We start from the raw sequence: 20,818 nt of genomic DNA, 5'->3' as shown, positions 1-20,818 counted from the left end.
AGGGATGGGAATGGGGATGGGATGGGAATGGGGCCAGAGATGGGAATGGGGAAGGGAACAGGGACAGGGATGGGAATGTGGGGATGGGAATGGGGACAGGAATAGGGATGGGAATGGGGATAGGGATGGGGACAGGAATGGGGCCAGAGATGGGAATGGGGAAGGGGCCAGGGATGGGAATGGGAACCTGGGGATGGAGACAGCGATGGGAATGTAGGGATGTGAATGGGGATAGGCATGGGGCCAGGACGGGAATGGGGCCAGGGATAGAGACACAAAGGCAGGGATGGGGATGTGGGGATGGGAGGGTAACATGGGGGGCATGGCAATGGGATTGTGGGAAGTGAATGGGGATGGAGACAGGGACGGGGACAGGAGGATGGGGGTCAACACGGGCATGGGGACACAGACGAGGACATGGGAGCGAAGAGGGAGAGCAGGACAGGGATGGGAGCGCAGGGATGGCACAAGGCTGCGGGATGAGCCATGGGAATGGGACACGGGGTAGGACTCAGGGCCCTTGATGGGGATGAGCCCACGTGGCCTCGGGGACACCCGCGCTGGTACCAGGGTGACACGGGGACAGGCGGCCCCAACCATCCGCGTGTGTGTGCGGGGGGGTGTCCGTGCCCCCCCCCCCCCCCGCGCACCGGAAGCACCCAAACAATGGGGCCAACGTCACCGGGTCCCGGTGCTGGGGGGGGGGGGGGGGGGGGATGTCCCCCGGTGGGGACCCCCGGCCATGGCCCGCGGGGGGGGGGGGGGGGGGGGGCCCGGAGCTGGGCCCCTGCCAGGCCCCTACGTGCGGAACCACACGGCCCGGCCGCGGCTCCGGCCCCGCGGCGCCAGCAGGGACAAAGGGCGGCGGGGGGGGGGGGGGGGGGGGGGGCCGGGGACACGGTGACAGCGGCGGGGCCAGGACCCCCCCACAACAGGGGCAGTGGTGGAGTCCGTCCGTCCCCCCCCCCCCGTCACTGACGCCGGGTCCATGGGGGGTTTCCTGCCCCAAAGGTCACCAATGACGCGGAGGAAGCCCCAGGACACCCCCCCCCCCCCCAAGGCCCCAAACAAGCTCCGCCCCCCCATAGGCTCCGCCCCCAAAGTGTCACCGCTGCCACCGGCAGGTTTATTGGGGGGGGGCCCTGCGTGTGTGTGTCCCCCCCCCCCCCATCCAAGTCCATTGGGGGGGGGGCATTGAGGGCTTGGTGGCACCTTGGTGGCCATGGGCTGGTGCTGGAACGAGTTCATGGTGGCGGCCTCGGGTCCCGGCGGGTTTCGGTGTCCCCGGCTCCGTGGTGGCTCCTTGGTGACATCCGGGTGTCCCCGTGCTGCCGCTGGCACCTCCGTGGCTCCCGGTGTCCCGTTGCTGACCCAGCTCACGGCATCCCCGCCTCCTCGGTGACACCGCAAGGCTCCCACTTTGCTCCGGAGCCTCCCGTGACCACGCTGGGGGTGCCCCCCCCCCCCCCCAAGCACCCATGGGTGCCGCTCACGCGCAGGGCGCCTCCCTGCACACCCGGATGTGAATGGCTGAGTTATGGCGGGGCCTCGGGGTTGCCCCCTCCTCATCCTCCTCTTCCTCCTCCTCCTCCTCCTCCTCGTGGCTCTGGGGCGCCCCTCGGCGGCGCCGGGGGGGCCCGGGGGGCAGGGTGACGGAGGAGGTGCTGGCGTGGAGCCGGAGGGCGCCGGGGGCCGCCGCCTGCAGCTGCAGGGCCAGGTTGATGGCGCGGGGCACGGCCAGGCCCAGCCCGTGCAGGCGCAGCTCGGACGGGGGCGCCGCTGCGGAGCCGGCCCCCCCCGGCGCCAGGAGGCGCTGGCAGCGCCGCAGCTGGGCCCGGAAGTCGGTCCGGGCCGTCACGAACACGTCCGTGGGGGGAGCCGAGGAGGAGGAGGAGGAAGGGGGGGGGATGAAGGGGGGGCGCGGGGCCGGGCCCCGGCGGCGGCGGCAGCGGGAAGGGGGGGGGTCACCCCCCCGCGGGGCCCGGGAGCCCCCCCCCGGAGCTGCTGTGGGTCCTGAGGACATTCTATGGGGGGACATGGAGAGGTCAGGGGCACCCCCAGACCCACACAAGCTGCCCCATAGCACCCCATAGCCCCACACAGCTCCTGGGTGCCCCATACGTCCCCTCTAGAGCCCCCTCCGGCCCCACAGACACCCCATAAGCGCCGTCCCAAGCCCCATAGACCCCCCCAATCTCATGGGCACCCCATAACCCCCATCCGAAGCCCCACAGACCTGCCCAGACGCTCCACAGACACCTTTAGAGTCCCCACAGCCCTATAGACATCCCACAACCCCCATCCCAAGCCCTATAAACGCCACAGACACCCCCGGCCCCTATAGACCCCCACAGACCCCCCCCAACCCCTGTCCCAAGCTCCACAGCCCCATAGACCTGCCCATAGACCCCTTTAGACCTCCTTCAGCCCCATAAGCACCCGTAGACGCCTCCCAGACCCCTATAGACCCCCATAACCCCTGTCCCAAGCCCCACAGATCCCCCCAGGCCCTATAGATGCTCACGGATCCCCCACAGACCCCACTTTGCTCCCGCACCTCGCCGCGTCCCCGCCGCCGCCGCCGGTCCACTTCCGCTTCCGGTAGCTTGGACCCGCCCCCTCCCTCCAGACGGCTTCTCCCATTGGCGGCGCTGAAACCCACGTGACCGCGGGAGCTGCCATCTTGGAACCAGGCAACCACAACCCCCGTTGCCACGGTGACGACGGAACAGCCTCCGCCCCCCCCCTTTTGTCCCGCGCTGTTTCTATGGAAACCGGAGGTGTCTCCCCCCCCGGCCTGTTTCCATGGCGACGATGACGGGAGAGGGGCCTCCCCCCGCCTTCAACCCGTTACCATGGAGACCCCAGGCCCCCCCCCCCTTTATTCACACCAAAACCGGCGCCTGCCCCTTTAAGCATTGTCTGCGGCGGCGGCCAATCAGCGCGCGGGGCGCACGGCGGGCGCCCATTGGCTGCGCGCTGCTGGCCCCGCCCACCGCGGCCGGCGGGCGCTGTCCAGTGCTGAACGCGCGGCCGCCGCCATGAGCGGGGGGGTCTACGGCGGCGGTAGGGGGCGACACGGCGCGGGAGAGGGCGTGGCCTCGGGGAGGGGGCGTGGCTTATGGGGAGGGGGCGTGGCCGACAGGGGTTTGGGGGGGTCCCCGTTTTACCGGGGGGGGGGACCCCGGTGTCACCGTGTTCCCCCCCCCCCCCCCCCCCAGATGAGGTCGGGGCCTTGGTGTTCGACATCGGCTCCTTCTCGGTGCGCGCTGGGTACGCCGGGGAGGACTGCCCCAAGGTGGGTGTCACCGCGCATCATCACGCGTCGTCGCATGTCATCACATGTCATCGTATGTCATCACATGTCATCGTATGTCATCACACCATTGCATGTCACCCCCCCGTGTCATCATGTCGTCCGCCCCACACACAACACCCCCAGTGGCTCCATGGTGGTGGCGTCTCCATGTTGTCCCCAAGGCCAGCACCAAAGGACAATGTCCCCGTCATGGTTCCTTTACCATGGCCATGGTGCCCCCAAAGCCACCAACATCCCCTTCATGGTGCCATCCCCATGGCCATGGTGCCCCCAAAGCCACCAACATCCCCTTCATGGTGCCATCCCCATGGCCATCGTGCCCCCAAAGCCATCAACGTCCCCTTCATGGTGCCATCCCCATGGCCATGGTGCCCCCAAAGCCATCAACGTCCCCTTCATGGTGCCATCCCCATGGCCATGGTGCCCCCAAAGCCACCAACATCCCCTTCATGGTGCCATCCCCATGGCCATCGTGCCCCCAAAGCCATCAACGTCCCCTTCATGGTGCCATCCCCATGGCCATGGTGCCCCCAAAGCCACCAACGTCCCCTTCATGGTGCCATCCCCATGGCCATGGTGCCCCCGAAGCCACCAACATCCCCTTCATGGTGCCATCCCCATGGCCATGGTGCCCCCAAAGCCATCAACGTCCCCTTCATGGTGCCATCCCCATGGCCATGGTGCCCCCAAAGCCACCAACATCCCCTTCATGGTGCCATCCCCATGGCCATGGTGCCCCCAAAGCCACCAACATCCCCTTCATGGTGCCATCCCCATGGCCATGGTGCCCCCATGTCTCCAAGGCCACCACCCGTAAGACAGTGTCTCCATCATGGTGCCTCTGCCATGGCCATGGTGTCCCCAAAGCCCTCAACCACAGGTCAATGTCCCCTTCACGGTGCCATCCCCATGGCCACGCTGTCCCCGAGGCCACCACCCTCATGCCTACCCCCCACGTCCATGGGGTGGTTACAGGCGGACTTCCCCACCACCGTGGGGCTCCTGTCCCCTGAGGAGGTGGCCCTGGAGCTGGACGGGGACAAGGACAAGAAGGGGGGCAAGGTCTATTACATCGACACCAACGCGCTGCATGTGGCCCGCGAGGGCATGGAGGTCCTCTCACCCCTCAAGAATGGCATGAGTGAGTGGGGACACATTGGGGACCCGTCCAGGGCCATGGGGAACCCGGAGGAGGCATCGCAATGGGGTGGGGGCCACCTCATTGGGCCACAATGGGGTTGGAGTCACCCAATGGAAGCCACCTTGGGGTTGGGGTCACCCAATGGAAGCCACCTTGGGGTTGGGGTCACCCAATGGAAGCCACCACGGGGTTGGGGTCACCCAATGGAAGCCACCTTGGGGTTGGGGTCACCCAATGGAAGCCACCTTGGGGTTGGGGTCACCCAATGGAAGCCACCATGGGGTTGGGGTCACCCAATGGAAGCCACAATGGGGTTGGGGTCACCCAATGGAAGCCACCACGGGGTTGGGGTCACCCAATGGAAGCCACCTTGGGGTTGGGGTCACCCAATGGAAGCCACCACGGGGTTGGGGTCACTCAATGGAAGCCACCACGGGGTTGGGGTCTCCCCATGTGTCCCCATGTCCCCAGTCGAGGACTGGGAGTGCTTCCAGGCCATCCTGGACCACACCTATGGGAAACACGTCAAGTCGGAGCCGGGCCTCCACCCCGTCCTCATGTCCGAGGCCCCGGTAGGTGCCTCCCCGCCCCGGTGTCCACTGCCCCCCCCCGTTCCCCCCCGAGTCCCATTGGGGTCCCCACGTCCCCGCAGTGGAACACTCGTGCCAAGAGGGAGAAGCTGACGGAGCTGATGTTCGAGCACTACAACATCCCGGCCTTCTTCCTCTGCAAGACCGCCGTGCTCACCGCGTATCCCCCCCATGGTGGCACCCAATGGTGGCACCTTCACGCCAACCCCAACCCCAACCCCCTCCCTGGGTGGATCTAGAGCTGCCTGGGTGGGTCTAGAGCTGGTTGGGTGCATGACTGGGTGCTCTATGGGGTGCTCTATGGGGTGCATGGCTGGGTGCTCTATGGGGTGCTCTATGGGGTGCATGGCTGGGTGCTCTATGGGGTGCTCTATGGGGTGCTCTATGGGTGCATGGCTGGGTGCTCTATGGGGTGCTCTATGGGGTGCATGGCTGGGTGCTCTATGGGGTGCTCTATGGGGTGCACGGCTGGGTGCTCTATGGGGTGCTCTATGGGGTGCATGGCTGGGTGCTCTATGGGGTGTTCTATGGGGTGCATGGCTGGGTGCTCTATGGGGTGCTCTATGGGTGCATGGCTGGGTGCTCTATGGGGTGCTCTATGGGGTGCATGGCTGGGTGCTCTATGGGGTGCTCTACGGGGTGCACGGCTGGGTGCTCTATGGGGTGCATGGCTGGGTGCTCTATGGGGTGCATGGCTGGGTGTTCTATGGGGTGCTCTATGGGGTGCATGGCTGGGTGCTCTATGGGGTGTTCTATGGGTTGCATGGCTGGGTGCCCTATGGGGTGCTCTATGGGGTGCATGGCTGGGTGCTCTATGGGGGGCCTGGGTCCCCACAAGGCCCCCGTTGCGGCCCCTTGACGGCGCGGGCACAGCTTTGCCAACGGGCGCAGCACGGGGCTGGTCCTGGACAGCGGCGCCACGCACACGACCGCCATCCCCGTGCACGACGGCTACATCCTGCAGCAGGGTGAGCCGGGGGGCGGGGCCTGGGGGGCAGGGGGCGGGGCCAGCGCTGCTCCTCCACTCACCATTGGCTGCCGCAGGCATCGTCAAGTCGCCATTGGCCGGGGACTTCATCTCCATGCAGTGCCGGGAGCTCTTCCAGGAGATGAACATCGACATCGTGCCCCCGTACATGATCGCCGCCAAGGTAGGGGCGGGGCTTGCGGGGGGGGGGGCCACGCCCCCTTGGTCAGCAGCCTATCAGAGAGCGGGCCGCTGAGAGGCTCCACCCCCTCTGCCCTTGGCCACGCCCCCTTCGGCACCACCCCGCTGTTTGCTATGGGGATGAGGCCACGCCCCCCTGAGCTAAGCCCCGCCTCCAGGAGCCGGTGCGGGAGGGGGCCCCCCCCAACTGGAAGAAGAAGGAGAAGCTGCCGCAGGTCTCCAAGTCCTGGCACAACTTCACCTGCAACGTATGGGGGGGTCCCATATCCCCGGGTTCCCTATTGGGGGGGTCTCGTGTACCTGGGTCCATTACTGGGGGGTCCCATATGGCTGGGTCCATTATTGGGGGGCTCCCATATACGTGGGTCCATTATTGGGGGTTCTGTGACCCCTGGGTCCATTATTGGGGGGGTCCCATGTAGCTGGGTCCTATTCTGGGGTTCCCACATACCTCAGTCCTATTTTGTGGGGTTCCCATATATCTGGGTTCTTTACTGGGGGGGTTCTCATACACCTGGGTCCTATTTTGGGGGTGTCCCATATGGCTTGGTCCCTTATTGCGGGGGTCCCATATACCTGGGTCCCTTATTGGGGCTTCCTTGACCCCTTGGTCCCTTTTTGGGGGTGCTGGACCCCCGGAGCCATTGGGGGGGGCTCCACTTTGCATCCCCCTGCCCCTCAGGAGGTGATCCAGGACTTCCAAGCCTCAGTGCTGCAGGTCTCCGACTCCCCCTACGACGAGCAGTGAGTGCTGGGGGCTCCGGGGGGGGGGGGGGGGGGTTACAGGGGGATTTGGGGGTTCCCCCCCTCATATCCCCCCCTCTTTGCTCTGCCCCCCCAGGGTGGCCGCTCAGATGCCCACAGTTCACTATGAGATGCCCAACGGCTACAACACGGACTATGGGGCCGAGCGGCTCCGCATCCCCGAGGGGCTCTTTGACCCCTCCAACGTCAAGGTTGGGGGGGGGAGCTTTGGGGGGGGGTGGGGTCTCAGCCCCACTCTGACCCCCCCTTGGCCCCCAGGGTCTCTCGGGGAACACGATGCTGGGTGTGGGGCACGTGGTCACCACCAGCATCGGGATGTGCGACATCGACATCAGGCCAGTGAGTGCCCGTGGCTATTGGGGGGGGGGGGGCTATGGGGAACGGGGGGGGGTGCAGAGGTGCCCCCCCCCCGCACTGCCTGTACCCCCCCCCATAGGGTCTCTATGGCAGCGTCATTGTCACCGGGGGGAACACGCTGCTGCAGGGCTTCACCGACCGCCTCAACCGGGAGCTGTCGCAGAAGACACCTCCAGTGAGGGCCCTGGGTGGGGCTCGGGGGTCCCACAGCCCCCTTTGTGTGCGATCTATGGGGCTGGCGCTGCCCCACACCCCATAACCCCCTTCCATCCCGCCCCCCCCCCCTCAGAGCATGCGCCTGAAGCTGATCGCCAGCAACAGCACCATGGAGCGGCGCTTCAGCCCCTGGATCGGCGGCTCCATCCTGGCCTCCCTGGTGGGTGCGATGGGGGGGACCAACGGAGGGGGGGGGGGGGGCCCGGCTGTGGGGCCCGGCCCCATAACCCCCCCCCCCCCTCCATGTCCGGGTGTTACCTCCTCAGGGCACGTTCCAGCAGATGTGGATCTCGAAGCAGGAGTACGAGGAGGGCGGGAAGCAGTGCGTGGAGCGCAAGTGCCCCTGAGCCCGCTCCAGCGCCTGCGGGCGCCGGGCCCGACGCGCCTCAATAAACGCCTTCGAGCGCAGACCGGGGCTGTGTGCGGGGATGGCGGGGGCGGTTTTATGACGTAAATTGGGCTCTTTTTGACCGATTTGAGGATTTTTTACCTCAAAAACGGGGTCCGAAGAGGGGGGGGGGTGGGGAGGGGGGGGGGTGTCGCGGCGCGGGCTCCACCTCAACGCTTTCCCGCGCGGCGCAGCGCGCATGCCCGGGGATGGGAAGGGACTTGCTGCGCATGCGCCAAGTCCCTCCCGCGAGGCGCTGAGAGGACCCCTCAGCAATCCCCCCCCCCCTCGTTGGCGTCCTCGTCGCGCCTGCTCCGCTCTCCCGCCGGTGTAGCCCGCTCTCTCATCCTTGACGCTGCCGCCGCGGCCCGCACCCCTCCCGGCGCCACACACCCGCTTCCCCTCGCCTTTCTACGCTTCCCTGCTGCGCCGTTAGGTTTGCGCCGTAGCGCAGGCACTCAACCCGGCCACCCCCTATCCGCCAAGCCCCCGCCTCCGCCCCGCGGGCCCCCTCTCTCTGATTGGCCCCCTTCCGCGAGGGCGCGTCTTCTATTGGCTACGAGCTGCCGCCCGCCCCTGACCGGAAGGCTCGGCCACGTCTGGCCCCGCCCACCGCCTATATAAAGCGCGGCGGGCCGGCGCGCTGCTGCCATCGCGGGAGGGAGGTGGCGGGCGCGGAGGGGTCCGGCTGCGCTGGGGCGCGCATAGCACCCCCTAGCGGCGGCGCGCATGCGCGGAGGTGCCGGCGCGCATCGCGCATGCGCGGGGCGGTCCGCCATGGCGGCCGAGCCTGAGGCCTTCCTGGTGCCGCCGCCTCCAGCGTCCTCCTCCGGTGGGGCCGGGGCGCGGCGGGAGGAGGAGGAGGAGGAAGCGGCCGAGCCCCCGCGGCCGCGCAACGGCTTCCGGTCGGCGGGGGGGGGCAAGCGGCGGAGCAGCTGCGGCGCCAAGCAACCGGCGTGGAAGCGGCGGCGCCGGGCGGCCTCGGAGTGCGGCCCGGTGCTGCCGTCCGAGTTCCTGCTCGGCGGGAACATCTTCGACCCGCTCAACCTCAACAGCCTCCTGGACGAGGAGGTGAGCCGGGCCCTGAACGCGCGCACCCCGCAGAGCTCCCCGCTGCCCGCCCGCGGCCGCGACCCGGTGGAGATCCTGGTGCCCCGGGACATCACCGACCCGCTCAGCCTCAACGCGCCCGGCGACGGCCTCCGCTTGGCTTCCCCCGCCAAATCTTCCCGCCGGCGCCACCGCCACCGCGGCCAGCAGCGAGCGAGCGCCGCGTCCGGCCCCACCGCGTCCGGCCCCGATGAGGCCGCCTGCCCGCACGCCCTCCCCGCCGCCAGCACCCCCCCGTGCGCCGCCGCCTGCCCCGGGCCCGGCCGGCACCGCAAGCGGCGACGGACTTGCAGTAAATCGGAGGGGACGCGGCCTCCCCCGGAGAAGCCGAAACCCCCCGGGAAAACCCCTCCGCGGCGGCAGGCTCGGAAGTTCCAGTACGGGAATTACTGCAAATACTACGGTTACCGGAACCCCGACTGCGAGGACGGGCGGCTCCGCGCCATGCGGCCCGAGTGGTTCGCGGGGAAGGAGGTGTTGGACGTGGGCTGCAACGTGGGGCACCTGACCCTGAGCATCGCCAAGCGCTGGGGGCCCGCCCGGGTGGTGGGGCTGGACATTGACGGGGGGTTGATCCGCTCGGCCCGGCAGAACATCCGGCACTACCTGTCGGAGGAGATCCAGGCCGAGGCGGGCGGGGGGGAGGCGGCGGCAGGAGGAGGAGGAGGAGGAGGGAGGAAGGGCTTTCCTGCTGCTCTGCTCGCCAGCCGGGGCCCCATCGCTGCCCCCCGCCTGCCGCCCGACGGGCCCTGACTTCCCGCACAACGTCGTGTTCGTGACGGTGAGGCCTCAACGGGGGTTCGGGGGGTACCCAGTGGGGTTCCAATGGGGTTGGGGGGGGGGGCGGAAGGGGGTGATGGGGGGGGTTTGGGGTGAATACAGTGGGGTTTGGGACAGGGGTTGGGGTTTAGAGGGGAGGCGCTTAAAGGGGGTGGAGTTGAGAGCGCAGGAACCCATTCAAAGCCCTTGTTTGGGGTCCCCCCCTCACTGAGCCCCGTTGCTTCCCGCCTCCCCCCCCCCCCCGTTGCAGGGTAACTACGTCCCGGAGCGCGAGGAGGCCGTGGCCGCGCAGCGCCCGGAGTTCGACGTCGTTCTCTGCCTGTCCCTCACCAAGTGGGTGCAGCTCAACTGGGGCGACGAGGGCCTCAAGCGCCTCTTCCGCAGGGTCTACCGGCACCTGCGCCCCGGCGGGCTCCTGCTGCTGGAGCCGCAGCCCTGGGCCTCCTACCGCAAGCGCAAGGGGCTCACCGTGAGTGCCCGGGCAGGGGGGGGGGGACGGGGGACGGGGTTATTTGGGGCTGGTTTTGGGGGGCTCAAAGCCTCACTTTGCTCCCCCCCCCCCCCCCCCCCCAAGGAGACCACGTACCGGAACTACCAGCGGATCCGGCTGCGCCCAGAGCAGTTCCCGTCCTACCTGACCTCCCCCGAGGTGGGGTTCGACAGCTACGAGCTGCTGGGGACCCCCCAGCACGCGGCCAAAGGTGGGGGCATCGGGGGGGGGGGGGTGTGTTGGAAGGGCAGGGATGGGTCTATGGCGGGGGGGACACACAGGACCCATAGGGACATCCTGGGGGTGTGGGGTGAACGTGGGACGCTCCTGACCCCACCCCTTTCTCCCCACAGGCTTCCAGCGGCCCATTTATCTCTTCCACAAGGGTCAAGGCAATGCCCACTGAGCCGCCCCCCCCAAGACCCACAAGTGTGGGGGGATCCTGACGCCACCAATGGGGGGGGTTCGCTCCTTCCCCCCCCCACCCCCAAAACCAGATGCCAAATGGGGGAGTCCGACCCCCCCTTCCTCCTGATTTTGGGGTGTTCCAACCCCCCCCCCCCCCCCGCGGGTGTTTGCGGTGGTTTGGTCTGTGCTGAGGGGGGGGCTGGGAATAAAGGTGATTGCTCAATGTGGGGTCGTTTCTTTGGTGGGGGGGTGTCACCCGGTTTGGTTCATTCTATGTCACTTATGGGGGGGGACCTGTCCCCATTCCCCCCTCCCTAGCATCGTTCCAAGGCTGTTGGTATTCCCCTCACCGCAAGTGGTACAGCCCAAGGGGGGGAGTTTCCGTGTGTCACCATTGCGGGGGGATGCAAAGGCTTCCCCCCCCCTCCGCCCCATCACCGTGGTCCATCCCCGTTACCATAGCAACCCGCCGCCACCTGCTATGGGCGCCGCGCATGTGCGATCGCGCAAGGGATTCTGGGAGCTGCAGTTTTCACCCGCGATTGCCACCACCTCCCCCTTACCGCAATGGCTGATGGGAACGGACCCCCAATGGGGGGGGGTCTATAAATGCCCCCTTCCCCCCCGTCCCCCCCCCAATGGACTCACCCAGAGAGCTTGAAAACGAGGCTTTATTGGGGGGGGGACGACCCCCCCTCAGCCCCCCCCCCACTGCTGCAGCTTCCGGTACATGACGAAGGCTGCACCGGGGGGGCGGGGGAGGGCCCGGGGGGGAGCGAGGGGGGCGGGGGGGGGCAGCCAGGGCTCCCCCTCTCCCCCCCGCGGGGCGCCCATGGCAGGGCCGGGAACCTGCAGGGGGGGGAGGAAGAAACCAACACAGTGCGGGGGGGAGGGGGGGGCGTGGTGAGGGAATGGGGGTGCGGGGGGGGGAGCTCTCACCTTGTGGGGCGCTCTGTGGGGCTGGGCCCCCCTCCTGGGCCCCACCGGGGGGGGCACGGCGAGGCTGACGAGGCCGCGGTAGAGGCGCTGTGCAGGGGGCACGTTCATGGCTGCGGAATGGGGTGAAAGGAGCGGATTTCGGTTAAAACTGAAAGGACACAAACACAAACACCCCCCCCATCGCGGCCCCCCCCCCCCCCCCCATCTCCTCACCTCCGGCCGCCGCCCCCCCCACGGCGCAGCGCGCAGCGAACGAGCTCCCGAGCAGGGCCGCGGCCGCGCGGGGGGCATCGAACGGCTCCGATCCCCCCCGCGCTTCCGCCGCCGCCGCCCGGGAGCTGTTGGGAGCCGGGGTCGCCAACGGGGCCCCCCCGCGCTGCTCCTCATGGTCGTGCCCGGGCCCCACCACCGCAAACCGCACCTGGGGGGGCGTTGACGGGACGTGAGGGGGAGGCCTCGCCATGGCTCCCCCCCTCCCCCCCTTAAGGGCTCAATGGTGGGGTCCGGACCTGCCGCGCGCCGCCCCCGCGGCCCCCCCCCCGCCGCAGGATCCCTCCCGGTGGCGGCGGCGGCTGCGCTGCCCCGGGCGGCCTCATCCCGGCCGTTGGACACGCCCCTTCCGGTGCAGACCGCGCCTGCCGAGCGATGCCCTTACCAAGATGGCGGCGCCCAGCAGGAACACCCCCACCAAGATGGCGGCCTCCGACACAAGGCGTCACCCACGCTTCACCGGTCCAACATGTCCACGGACATGGCTCCCTTCCCAAGATGGCGGCGGCTCTCCGTGCCCTTCCCAAGATGGCGGCCGATGGATTCCAACCCACTCCTCCAACCCTTGCCAACATGGCGGCGCTCGGAGAGCCGCCGGTTCGAATCCCGCCTCCTCGCCTTCATTACGGCCCCCCTTTAATTAGCGCTAATTAACAACAGCCCCTCCCCCCGCGCTTTATTAACACCGGAGGGGGGGGGTGTGTCACGTGCCCGCAGCAGCTCCACCGCCTCCCGCACCGCCAGCTCCTGACAGGGCACAGAGTGAGCGCCCCAGCCCCAAGCAGCACCCATGGAGCCCGCCCCATAGGGTCCTCATTGGACCCGCACCCCCCCCAGCACCCCATAGACCCCTACCTGCGACCCTTCAGCACCCCATATGTGACCCACAGCCCGCCATAGCCCCCCCCAGTCTCCCCTACAGGCCTCTCACCATGGCCTGCTCAATCCCGCTGTCTCTGGCGGTCGCTCCGCTGCCGGCGCTGCAATGGAAGGGGATGGGGAAGCGGACGCAGGACCCCCCCCCCCCCAGTTCCATCCCCTTAAGCCCCGCCCCCTTGAACCCATGAGGCCACGCCCACCGCGCAACCCTCCTCCTCGCCAGCCAATCGCCATCGAGCACCTGCAATGAATGGCAGGCGGCGTGGTGCAAAAGGGGGCGTGGTCACACGTAACCCCGCCCACCCCGCCTCAGCCCCGGCCCTCACCTGCACCAGCACCGCGAAGGCCTCGATGGCCTCCGCGGGCGCCGAGAACCGGATGAGGCGGAAGCGGGACGAGGAACCCGCGGCCGGGTCCATCGCGACCCCGCCGCGGACGCTGGGGATGGCGAAGCCGCTCTGCTTGCGGCCTGGAGGAACACTGCGGATACCGAGCCTTGACCTCTCCGCCGGCTCGCTGCGACCGCGAGTGCCGAGAACCGGAAGTGCGCCCCTCTGTTATAGCGTGACGCACGGTCGGGGGCGTGCTGACGCTCTCGACGCCACGCCCCCCAAGCAGCGCGTAAACACACCCCCTCCCCCTTCCTTAGTGATTCCTCCACGTCGCTAGGGGGCAGTGCCGCTTCCGCCCTCCCCGCGTAGCCCGGACGCTGCGTCAGCACCATGGAGCGGCGGGAGGCGGGAGCGGCCGGTACGATGAAGGCGGGGATGGGGTGAGGGGGGGGGTCCGGCGCCCGTTTAACCCCGGTTAACCCCGCTCGCCCCGTGCCCAGGCCCATAGAGCCCCGCCATGGGCCGCCGCCCCCCGTGAAGCCCCCGCCCAGGCCTCGATCGTGGTGGTGGAGGTGGGGGGGGGGGCGAGGGGGAGGAGATCCGCGCCCCCCCCCTCCTCCTCCTCCGCGGCCTCAACCCCCCCCCCCCAAAGCAACGGAGCCACAGGTAACGGCGACGGGGCCGGGGGGGGGGGGGGGGGGGGGCTATAGGGGAGGGGGGACAGAGTGACGCACGCCCCCCGCTTTCCCGCCACCCCCCAGCGATGAGCGCCCCCCAGCGGTCGGAGCTGGCTGCCGCCGCCGCCGCCTTCCTGCGGCTGGGCGAAGAGCGCCCCCCAGCGGCCATGAACCTGCTGCAGCGCAAAGGGCGCCAGGACTGGAGACCCCCCCCCCGCGAGGAGGAGCCGAGGAAGGGGTCGGTGCATCCCATAATAACCCCCCCCTGCACCCCATAATAACCCCCCCCCGCACCCCATAATAACCCCCTTCTGAATTGCATAAGCCCCTCCTGCACCCCATAATAACGCCCCCTGCACCCCATAATAACTCCCCTCTAAATTGCATAATAACCCCCCCCGCACCCCATAATAATCCCCCCCCGCACCCCATAATAATCCCTCCTGCACCCCATATTAACCCTTCTCTGCACCCCATAATAACCCCCCCCGCACCCCATAATAACCCCTCCCCTGCACCCCATAATAATCCCTCCTGCACCCCATATTAACCCTTCTCTGCACCCCATAATAACCCCCCCCTGCACTCCATAATGACCCCTCTTTGCACCCCATAACCCACCACGGACTGGGGGGGCGTTTGGGCTGCCCCCATGCTCCATATCCCCCCCATAATCCGGGGTTATAATGGGTGGGTTGGGGTGCTCCCCACATCTTGGGGTACCCCCTGACCCCCCCCCTTTGTCTTCCCCCTCCCCCAGAGCCTCCAAGGCGCGGGACGGGGGGGGCTCCCTTCGCCGCCCGCTCCGCGTGGGGTTCCTGACGCTGCCGGCCCCGCAGGAGCGGGGGCCCCGGCCCTGCGCCCCCGGCATGGCCCCGCGCTCCCTCTCCTGCCACGCCGTGGGGCTGCCCGAGAGCGGGGCCCCCCCGCGGCCCCACGGCCCCCGCGCCGGACCCCCCGAGGGGCGACTGGAGGCGCCGCCGGCCAAGAGGGGCGGTGAGTGGGGGGGGGCGATGGGGGGGGGCTGTGGGGGGGCTCTGGGGCGCTGACACCCCCGTCCCTCCCTGCAGGCGCCCCGCGGGGGGGCTGCGTGCGGCAGACCCCCCCCCTGAAGCCATCCCGGAGCCCCCAGACCCGGCTCTCGGCACCCCCCAGCTCCTCGGAAGCAGGGGGGGGGGGGCCGGAGGGGGAGGAGCCGGTGTACATCGAGATGGTGGGGGACGCGCGGAGGGGGGCGGGCGGCGGGGCCAAGAGGGGGGGTCCGCCCCCCCCGGCCCCCCCACCCGAGGAGCCCGAGGCCATCTACGAGGAGATGAGCTGCCCCCTGCCGCCGGGGGAGGACGGAGGCCACGCCCCCTTCGCTCGCCCCGCCCCTTTCCACGGCCACGCCCCCTTCGGGGGCCACGCCCCCATCCCGCCGCCCTTCCCCAACCTCCTCACGCCCCGCCCGCCGCTCCTGGCCACGCCCCCGGAGGGCTCGCGCCTGCCCCTGCCGCGCCGCGAGGCCCCGCCCCCGGCGCGCGCGCGCAGCCACTCCACGCCCCTCCCCCCGCCCCCCTCCTCCTCCCTCCACCAATCCGCGCCGGGGCGGGAGCGCGGAGGGGTGGGGCTTGGCTCCTTGCCCCTCCCACCGGCCCTGCCCACCGCCGCCGAGGCTCCGCCCCCCGGGAAGCGCCCGCCGGCCTATGACAGCGTGCGGGGGGGCGTGGCCTCGGGAAGCCCCGCCCTGCCCCGCGAGGAAGACCCCGCCCCTCGCCGCGCAGGCTCCGCCCCCAACCGGCGCCTGAAAGAGGCCGAGAGTGAGTGGGGGGGGGGTGTGATTTGGGAAGGGGGGGGGCACTTGTGGGCGGGGCTGACCTTTGACCTTAAATCCATAGGGACACCAGAGCCCCCCCGGGAGGAGCGGGGGGGGGCCGCTCCCCCCCCCTCGGGGATCCCGGTGCGAGCAGAGGGGTTCCGGGGCAGGCCGGGGCCCCCCCTTCCCTGCCAGACCTTCCCTGCCTGCGGGCGGCCATCAGGTGGGGACATGGGGGGGGACAGGGATATGGGGGTGGCACCCGGTTGCTACCATGAATGGGGGGGGTCCCACTCGTGACCCCCCCCATCCCTCTGAGCCCTCCTTTGTTCCCCTCTCCCCAGACTCCCCCCTCGGGCACCGCTTGGGCCGCTCCGCCTCCACCTCCGGGGTTCGCCATGCGGGAGCCCCCCCCTTTCCCCGCGGGCCGCCCCCCCCCGGTGCTCCCGGTTCCGCCGCCGGCCCCCCCCCGCGGCCGTTGTCCGGGGGGGTCCCTTCGAGCGCCGGCCCCCCCCGCCCGCGGGACGGGCGCCTCCAGGAGGTGATCGACCGCAAGCGCTGCGTCTGCACCGAGATCAAGGCGCGGGGGGGGCGCGGCGGCGGCGGCGGCGGCGGCGGCGGGGGGGGGGGGCTCTGCAAGCAGGACAGCCTCCCCGGCCCCCCCCCCCCCGCGTGGCGGGATGGGAGAACCCCCCCTCCGCCTCCACCGCCCCCCCCACCACCGCCGCCGCCGCCGCCCCCCCCCGGGACCCCCCCGGCCCGCAGGCCCCATGCAGTGCTCTGGGACACGGCCATCTGACACCCCCCCCCCGGGGTGCCTGGAGCATCTCTGAACAACCCCCCCCCCCCCCGCAACAGAAACACCCCCAAATTGGGGGGGGGGGGCGGGAAAAGGGGGGGGCATGGGGGGTATAAAGGGGGGGGAGACGCGGCTGGGCCGGGTTAAGGGTGGGGTGGGGGGGGGTATTTATGGTACATTCTCCCCCCTCGTTAATACAACGGGGGGGGAGCACCCCTAAAATGAGGGGGAGAGATGGTGACCCCCCCCAAGGGAAAATGGGGCCTCCCCTAATAGGAGTCAATGGCGGGGAGTAGAGCACCCCAATAGGGGGTGCAGCCCCCAATCGGGGGGGGTCAACCCCTAATTAAGGGGTGTCACGGCCCCCCCTCCAATGAAGGGGGCCTTCAGAGTGGTGCTGAGGCTCAATCACGGGGTACAGCCCCCCCCCTATGGACTATGGGGTGGGGGGGGCATTAAAGGGGGGTAGAGCCCCCCAGTAAAGGGGGGGGTCACCCCCTAAAGAGGGGGGGGGCGCTGTATCTGCTTTGCAAATGTATTTATGGGGGGGTCACGGGGGGGTATTTATGGGGGTGCATCCACGGTTGAGCAGGGTAGGGGGGGGTCAGCTCTGGGGGGGCCGCGGTGCGGCCTTTTGGGGGGGGGGAAAGGGGGTTTGGGGGTGCCCCCCCTCAATGGGGGGGTGCGAGGGGAGGGGGGAAGGGCCCCCCAACCCTTGCTTGGGACCCCCCCCAGCCCCTTTGTGCCTCGTCGTGTGCCCCCCCCCCACCAGAATTGCCTTCGTCCCCATGGGGGGGACCCCGAATTTGGGGGGGGGGGAAGGGGGGGGGCGGGGGGGTCCTTTTGTAACGTGGTTCTGTGCACTATTAAAGAGAGAAGCGGCTGGAAGAGACCATGTTGAGGGGATGGGGGGGGGACACCCACAAAGAGGGCACCGGGAGCCTCGCAAGGCCCTTCTCTGTGTAGGAATGAGGGCGGCTCGGGGTGAAAATGTCCCAAAACAAGACTGGTTTTAACCGTATTTGGGGTTAAATCACGGAAGGGACAAAGATTTATGGAAGCTCCTGCTCCTGCGTGCGGAATGAGGGCGACTTGGGGTGAAAAGCACCCAAAACCGGGCTGCTTTGGACCAGTCTGGGCTCCGTGGCGGGGCCTCTGAGGGGAAGGAAGAGTTGGAGGTGGGGTCCCTGAGGGGTTTGTGAGGGGACAGCCCCAGTGGAGTGATTGAGATGACGCCAACCCCCTTCCCCCCCCTCCAGGGTGCGGAATAACGGTGAAATTGAGGGAAAACGGCCCAAAATGAACCGTTTCTGCTGTATTTGGCGTTAAAACACTCACCGCGGGGTGGGGAAATGCTGAGGGGCGGGAACTGCCGCAGGGCGCACGCGCGGGGGCGGAAGGGGGGGGGAAGAGGGTGTGGCTACGCAGCGCACGTGGTGACGTATAGGCGGGGCCACGCAGTCGCAGTGGGCGGGGCCGCCGCCGGGCGAGCGGACGCAGGAAGATGGCGGCGGGCGGCGGCGGCCCCGGGCCCGGGCCCGCAGCGGGGCCCGGCGGGGCGGGAGGAGGCGGCGGCGGCCCCGGGCCTGGAGCTCGGCGGGGGAGCGCGTCCCGCGATGCGGAAGCGGAGGTTTGGAGCCGGCGGGTGCGGGACGTGGTGAGCGCGGCCCCCGCCAACCGGCGCTGCTTCGAGTGCGGGCAGCGCGGCGTCACCTACGTGGACATCACCGTGGGCAGCCTCGTGTGCACCGGGTGCTCCGGCGCGCTGTGAGCGGGGAACGGGCGGGGCCTGCGGGGAAAGGGGCGGGGCCGACGCAGGGGGCGCGGTCACACGCCGTACGTAAGGGGCGTGGCCACTGCGGAGGGGGCGTGGTTTGTGAGGGGGCGCAACAGCTACTGATTGGCTGCAGCTGAGCAGGGGGCGGGGTTTCCCCTTGGGGGCGTGGCCTGGAGACATCGCACCCCCACTCTTGTCACAATGCGGCTTTGGGGTTAAACCCCCTGGGTTTGGGTTCAAAGCCCTGATTTTGGTGCCGTCTCCCTGAGTCGTGCGGTGAAACCCCCAGTTTTGGGGTTAAACCCCCTGGGTTTGGGTTCAAAGCCCTGATGTTGGTGCCACCTCCCTGAGTTTTGGGGTCAAACCCCTGCTCCGGGGCTCCCTGCAGGCGGGGGCTGAACCCCCCCCACCGCGTCAAGTCCATTTCCATGACGACCTTCACCGAGGCCGAGGTCCTGTTCCTGCAAGCCCACGGCAACGAGGTCAGCTGAGGACACGGGGGGGGAGCTGTCACAGGGGTACCCCCCCATTACCCCCATGTCCCCCCCCCCGTGCCCCCAGGCCTGCCGCCGGGTCTGGCTCCGCTCCTTCGACCCCCGCTCCTCGCCGCGTCCGGACGCCCGCGACCCCCAGAGCCTGAAGGAATTCCTGCAGGATAAATACGAGAGGAAACGTTGGTATGGACCTGGGGGGGGGGGGGGGGGGAACGTTTAAGACCCCCCCCATCCCCTTCATTCACTTTTTACCCCCCCCCCATAGGTACGTGGCACCAGAGGCCCCCAAACCCCCCCCAAGCACCGTGGTTCCCTCCCAGCCGCTCCTTGGGGATGCAGGGACGCTGCTGCAGGTGACAAGGGGGAGGCTGCTCATGGACACCCATTAACACCCTATTGACACCCCGTTAGCACCTCATTGATGCGCAACACCCCATTAACGCCCTATTCACACCCAATTAACACCCCAATAGCACCCCCATTGACACCCAATTAACACCCCATTAACGCCCTATTCACACCCAATTAACACCCCAATAGCACCCCCATGGACACCCAATTAACACCCCATTAACGCCCTATTCACACCCAATTAACACCCCAATAGCACCCCATTGACACCCCATTAACACCCTATTCACACCCAGTTAACACCCCAATAGCACCCCCCATTGACACCCAATTAACACCCTATTCACACCCAGTTAACACCCCAATAGCACCCCCCATTGACACCCCATTAACACCCAGTTAACACCCCATTCCAGCCCCGTCCTGCCCCCCAGCACCCCCCCCAGCCACCCCGGAAAGCCAGCACCGACCTCTTGGCTGACATCGGGGGGGACCCTTTCGCCACCCCACAACCAGGGCCCCCCTTCGCCGCCTTCCCCGGTGAGTGCTGGGGGGCTCAGGGGGTCCTGCCCATAGGGCCAGGGCAGGGGGGGTGGGGGGGTGACCTGGAACCCCCCCCTTGCACCCCCCCAGGCCCAGCCCAGCCCCGCGCTGCCTTTCCCAGTGTCGATGCCTTCGGAGCTGGCCCCACATTTGGGGGGGCTGCACCCCCTTTCCATGCAGCTACAGGTACCTTGGGGTCAATGGGGTGGGATCTGGGGTCCCCCCGCACCCAGGGGTGCATGGGGGGGAGGTGGGGGTCCCTTGTCTCTCTATGGGGGCCTGGGGAAGGGGTTTGGGGGTCCCCCCATCTTCCTAAGGATGTTTTGGGAGTGCCCCCCCATGGCTGCGTCTGCTCCTCCCACCCACAGGGGGCGCTGCTGCAGGGGGCGGAGCCACCTCTGCCCCGCCCACAGGGGGCGGAGCTTCGGCCAGGTACAGAGACACCCCCTGCATTGCCCCCCCCATTATAGGGGGGGGGGCAGGAGCTCACCCCCCCCAATCCCTCCCCACAGCCTCTTCGGGACCCTGCGCCCCCCCCCGCCGCCCTATGGGGGTAAGTTGGGGTTCACCCCCCCCATGGGACCCCCCTATGAAGGGGACCGCAGGGTGACCCCTGTGCCCCCCCTCAGGCTACACCAACCCCTTCGTGGCCCCCCCCCGGCCCTGCACCAACCCCTTCCAGAGCAATGGTGAGTGTGGGACCCCCCCTCTACAACAATGGGGGTTTGGGGGGGCTCAATTCTGACTCCCCCCTCCCCTTATTCCCCCCTTCAGGTGCTGCTTTGGCCGCCCCCCCGCTGCAGGCTGATGGTAAGCACCCAGTGTGGGGGGGGTGTGATATATCCCCCCCCCCACTGACCCCCGGCCACTTTGTCTGCTCCCTTGGCAGGTTCAGCCTTCGGTGGCTTCAACGGTGCCAAAGCCTCAACCAACCCTTTCGTGGTGAGGGGGGGGGCAATGAAGGGGACCCTGAACCCCATTTCCTGCCCCTAAACCCCCTTTTTGCCCCCCCCCCCCCCCCCCCCCTTTCCCCCTGCAGATGGTCCCGGCTGCCCCCTTTGGCATCAAGCACCCGGCCACCAACCCGTTCCTGTAGCTGCTGCTGCCGCGGTGGGGGGGCACGGGGACCGCCCCCCCACCTTCATCTGGGACCAGGTTCTCTTTTTACGACAGAGCTATCGCGATATCTAATATATATTCGATATAAACCACGCCTGCCTCCGTCGCTGC

At 68.8% G+C, this 20,818-nt stretch overlaps 6 protein-coding genes across 9 annotated transcripts; 4 read left to right on the top strand and 2 right to left on the bottom strand.

Moving 5' to 3' along the window:
- Window positions 1-1,104: 1,104 nt before the first annotated feature.
- On the bottom strand, window positions 1,105-2,682 carry LOC308231212 (uncharacterized protein; the record flags this gene model as incomplete). The annotated part of the gene is made up of 2 exons (XM_080636387.1): window positions 1,105-2,024; window positions 2,558-2,682. 2 exons carry the CDS (start codon window positions 2,680-2,682, stop codon window positions 1,490-1,492), a joined length of 660 nt encoding a protein of 219 aa, XP_080492513.1. The 3' UTR covers window positions 1,105-1,489.
- A 359-nt stretch (window positions 2,683-3,041) lies between these two features.
- Window positions 3,042-7,903, top strand: ACTL6B (actin like 6B; the record flags this gene model as incomplete). Its single annotated transcript, XM_080636404.1, has 14 exons — window positions 3,042-3,066; window positions 3,222-3,298; window positions 4,295-4,460; window positions 4,932-5,032; window positions 5,113-5,210; window positions 5,924-6,018; window positions 6,095-6,201; window positions 6,377-6,466; window positions 6,901-6,962; window positions 7,060-7,174; window positions 7,242-7,322; window positions 7,420-7,515; window positions 7,630-7,716; window positions 7,823-7,903. 14 exons carry the CDS (start codon window positions 3,042-3,044, stop codon window positions 7,901-7,903), a joined length of 1,281 nt encoding a protein of 426 aa, XP_080492530.1.
- Window positions 7,904-8,601: 698 nt separating this feature from the next.
- On the top strand, window positions 8,602-10,955 carry MEPCE (methylphosphate capping enzyme). The gene is given in 5 exon segments (XM_080636420.1): window positions 8,602-9,798; window positions 9,800-9,835; window positions 10,085-10,303; window positions 10,409-10,535; window positions 10,678-10,955. Coding segments are annotated over 5 exon segments (1,560 nt in total). The 5' UTR covers window positions 8,602-8,673; the 3' UTR covers window positions 10,731-10,955.
- Window positions 10,956-11,383: 428 nt separating this feature from the next.
- Window positions 11,384-13,742, bottom strand: LOC308231243 (uncharacterized protein). Of its 4 annotated transcripts, XM_080636422.1 has the most exons (5): window positions 13,147-13,742; window positions 12,873-12,921; window positions 11,885-12,092; window positions 11,672-11,781; window positions 11,384-11,581 (listed from the first exon to the last, which is right to left on the bottom strand). In XM_080636422.1, the coding sequence occupies exons 1-5, from the start codon at window positions 13,656-13,658 to the stop codon at window positions 11,429-11,431; spliced, it is 1,032 nt and encodes a 343-aa protein (XP_080492548.1). In that variant the 5' UTR covers window positions 13,659-13,742; the 3' UTR covers window positions 11,384-11,428. The 4 variants fall into 4 exon arrangements, with proteins under 4 accessions (XP_080492548.1, XP_080492547.1, XP_080492550.1 ...); XM_080636421.1 differs by having other exon boundaries at window positions 11,384-11,781; XM_080636424.1 differs by lacking the exons at window positions 11,885-12,092; window positions 12,873-12,921 and adding an exon at window positions 12,327-12,460.
- LOC308231211 (neuronal tyrosine-phosphorylated phosphoinositide-3-kinase adapter 1-like) lies at window positions 13,067-16,423 on the top strand (the record flags this gene model as incomplete). The annotated part of the gene is made up of 8 exons (XM_080636386.1): window positions 13,067-13,441; window positions 13,490-13,570; window positions 13,653-13,818; window positions 13,914-14,067; window positions 14,590-14,825; window positions 14,900-15,628; window positions 15,707-15,847; window positions 15,969-16,423. 8 exons carry the CDS (start codon window positions 13,067-13,069, stop codon window positions 16,421-16,423), a joined length of 2,337 nt encoding a protein of 778 aa, XP_080492512.1.
- A 985-nt stretch (window positions 16,424-17,408) lies between these two features.
- Window positions 17,409-20,798, top strand: AGFG2 (ArfGAP with FG repeats 2). Its single transcript, XM_080636417.1, is given in 12 exon segments — window positions 17,409-18,190; window positions 18,589-18,682; window positions 18,762-18,877; window positions 18,960-19,047; window positions 19,462-19,585; window positions 19,679-19,774; window positions 19,957-20,020; window positions 20,101-20,141; window positions 20,218-20,283; window positions 20,411-20,460; window positions 20,462-20,530; window positions 20,628-20,798. Coding segments are annotated over 12 exon segments (1,128 nt in total). The 5' UTR covers window positions 17,409-17,927; the 3' UTR covers window positions 20,685-20,798.
- The last annotated feature ends 20 nt before the right edge of the window (window positions 20,799-20,818 follow it).

Source organism: Psittacula echo (assembly GCF_963264785.1).
Source record: "Psittacula echo genome assembly, chromosome: 32".
In the NCBI taxonomy this organism is placed as follows: Eukaryota; Metazoa; Chordata; class Aves; order Psittaciformes; family Psittacidae; genus Psittacula; species Psittacula echo.
This window is presented reverse-complemented; position numbering and strand designations above follow the sequence as displayed.